Source organism: Manacus vitellinus, unplaced genomic scaffold (genome assembly GCF_001715985.3).
Source record: "Manacus vitellinus isolate BGI_N305 unplaced genomic scaffold, ASM171598v3 scaffold_129_pilon, whole genome shotgun sequence".
Lineage (NCBI taxonomy): Eukaryota > Metazoa > Chordata > Aves > Passeriformes > Pipridae > Manacus > Manacus vitellinus.
This window is the reverse complement of record NW_021938948.1, coordinates 196137-198308: the sequence shown is the minus strand read 5'-3', so window position 1 is coordinate 198308 and position 2172 is coordinate 196137. Positions and strand designations below refer to the sequence as shown.

Here is a 2172-nt window from a genome sequence, read left to right as displayed (position 1 = left end):
GATCGGCACCGGCGGCGGCTCCAACTTCCAGTTCTACCCCTCGGGCTGCAGAGTCACCTGCACCGACATCAACCCCAGCTTCCAGGAGAGCCTGGCCAAGAACATGAAGAAGAACCAGCACCTCCACTACGAGCGTTTCCTGGTGGCCGCAGGGGAGGACCTGCACCAGGTGCCCAGCGGCTCCGTGGACGCCGTGGTCTGTACCCTGGTGCTGTGCTCGGTTCAGAGCGTGAGCGGCACCCTGAGGGAAGTGCTGCGGGTGCTCCGGCCGGTGAGTACCTGCATTAAACCTTTTGCTGCCTTCATCAGCCACTCCAGAGGCACCTTGCCACGAGGAAAGGGGGAAAAACAGTATAAAAAAATTGGTTTTGAGCTTAAAAACCAGACCCGGGTTGGTTCCTGCAGCCATTCTGCACGTGGTACTGGTCAGACCGGTTTAGTCTTAAGAGTAAAATCCTAAAAGCAACACTCTGCTAACTGAAATTGCTTCACAGTCCATCATTTAAAGCAGAATGTGGTGCTGTCCCTTCCCACTCACACGACTTTCCTTGGGTGGGAAGTTCTGATCAAGGCTGAAAGCCTGGATTTTAAATGAACTGCTTCGGCCTCTCTGAAGTGGGGCTGCTCCACCTGCATGACCAGACCAGTCTAATTAAACACCTTCTCCCCTGGAGTTGCAGATTAAAACCACCCTCACAGGGGGAAAATCTCTTCCCAATATCCCATCTAAAATCTGTTCTCTGTCGGTTTGAAAGACAATCCTCTGGGTTGTCAAAAACCGATGGGTTGGAGCAGCATTTACACATTTCTCTTGGTTTTCTTTGGAAAAAAAGTCATGTTAGCAACTAACTGAAACAAAGCCATAACAAGTTATTGCAGGAATAAAAGAGGGATCAAATAAGTCAATACTTTGTGCTTCTTGAATTTCTGCAAGTTTCCTGCTTTCAGTAATTCCAACTGATACAGGGAGGAGAAGAGGGAAAAGGGAAGGGACAGGACAGTGGGAGCTGCTTAGCATGACCCCCACACTCACTGTAAGAGACTCTGTGTTCCCAGGGAGGAGCTTTCTATTTCTTGGAGCACGTGGCCGCCGAGCATTCCAGCTGGAAGTATTTTTGGCAGCAGGTCTGCTTCCCCACTTGGAAACTCGTCTTTGCTGGATGCTGCCTCACGAGAGAGCTCTGGAAGAATCTGGAAGAGGCCAAGTTCTCGGAGCTGAAGGTACAACACATAAGTCTTGCGCTGCCCTGGACGCCCATCGAGCCGCACATCGTGGGGTACGGGGTGAAGTAACCCCTGTCCTGCCAGGCTGCTCCCTGTGCCCCCAAAATTCCTCGTCCTGACCAGCACACCCAGCACGGCACAGGCTCCTCAGCACGCCCCTCTCTCGGTGAAGGACTTAAATCAGAAACTGAATTAAGTGTTAAGTGAGAAGAGAGGGTCTGTTTTCTGAGCGTCTCTGAATCACAGAACTGGTCAGGTTGGAAAAGCCCTTTTGGGTCAGAGTCCAACAGTTAACCCAGCACCAGCACCATGGTCACCACTAACCCACGTCCCCAAGTGCCACATCCACACGTTTTTTGAACATTTCCAGGGATGGTGGCTCCACCACTGCCCTGGGCAGCCTGTTCCAGTGCCTGACAGCCCTTTCCATGAAGAAATTTTTCCTAATCTCTAATCAAACCTCCCCTGGTGGAACTCGAGGCCGTTTCCCTCGTGAAGCCCTGGCACTGCTGACCCTGCCTCGCTGGAGCCCAGTGCAGATAGAGGATCCCAGGAGAACATAAACCAGCCCAGCAGACAGGAAAATAAATGTATTAATGGAAGGGAACTGCTGCCTGTGCCTGGTTAACTCTGGGATGGGATTCCTTCAGGTGTTCCTCACCTGGGATGTGGCCGGGGCTCCACTGGACCCCCTGTCCCCTCCTCACGATCCCTCACGGCTGTTCCTGTTCCTCCTGATGGAACCCGAGTAAACCCCGAACCCCAAACCCTGACCCTTCACCCAGGGGAGGGTGAGATCCCCCCCAAACCTTTGCTCAAGTGAGACCCCTGAGCCTTTGTCCGGGTGACTGTACGACCCCTGAACCTTCACTCAGCTGAGGGTGAGACCCCTAAACCTTCGCCCAAGTGAGAGTGAGGCCCTTGAACCTTTGCCCAGGAGAGGATGAG

At 53.0% G+C, this 2172-nt stretch overlaps 1 protein-coding gene across 1 annotated transcript in view; it reads left to right on the top strand.

Moving 5' to 3' along the window:
- The window catches only part of METTL7A (methyltransferase like 7A), a 2007-nt gene extending 569 nt beyond the window's left edge, over positions 1-1438 (top strand). Inside the window, exons 2-3 of the mRNA XM_029965994.1 lie at positions 1-271; positions 1057-1438. The exon at positions 1-271 is cut by the window's left edge and continues 35 nt beyond it. Coding sequence (XP_029821854.1) covers positions 1-271; positions 1057-1293 — 508 coding nt within the window. The 3' untranslated portion in view covers positions 1294-1438. The remainder of the gene's footprint in view (positions 272-1056) is intronic.
- Positions 1439-2172: the final 734 nt, after the last annotated feature.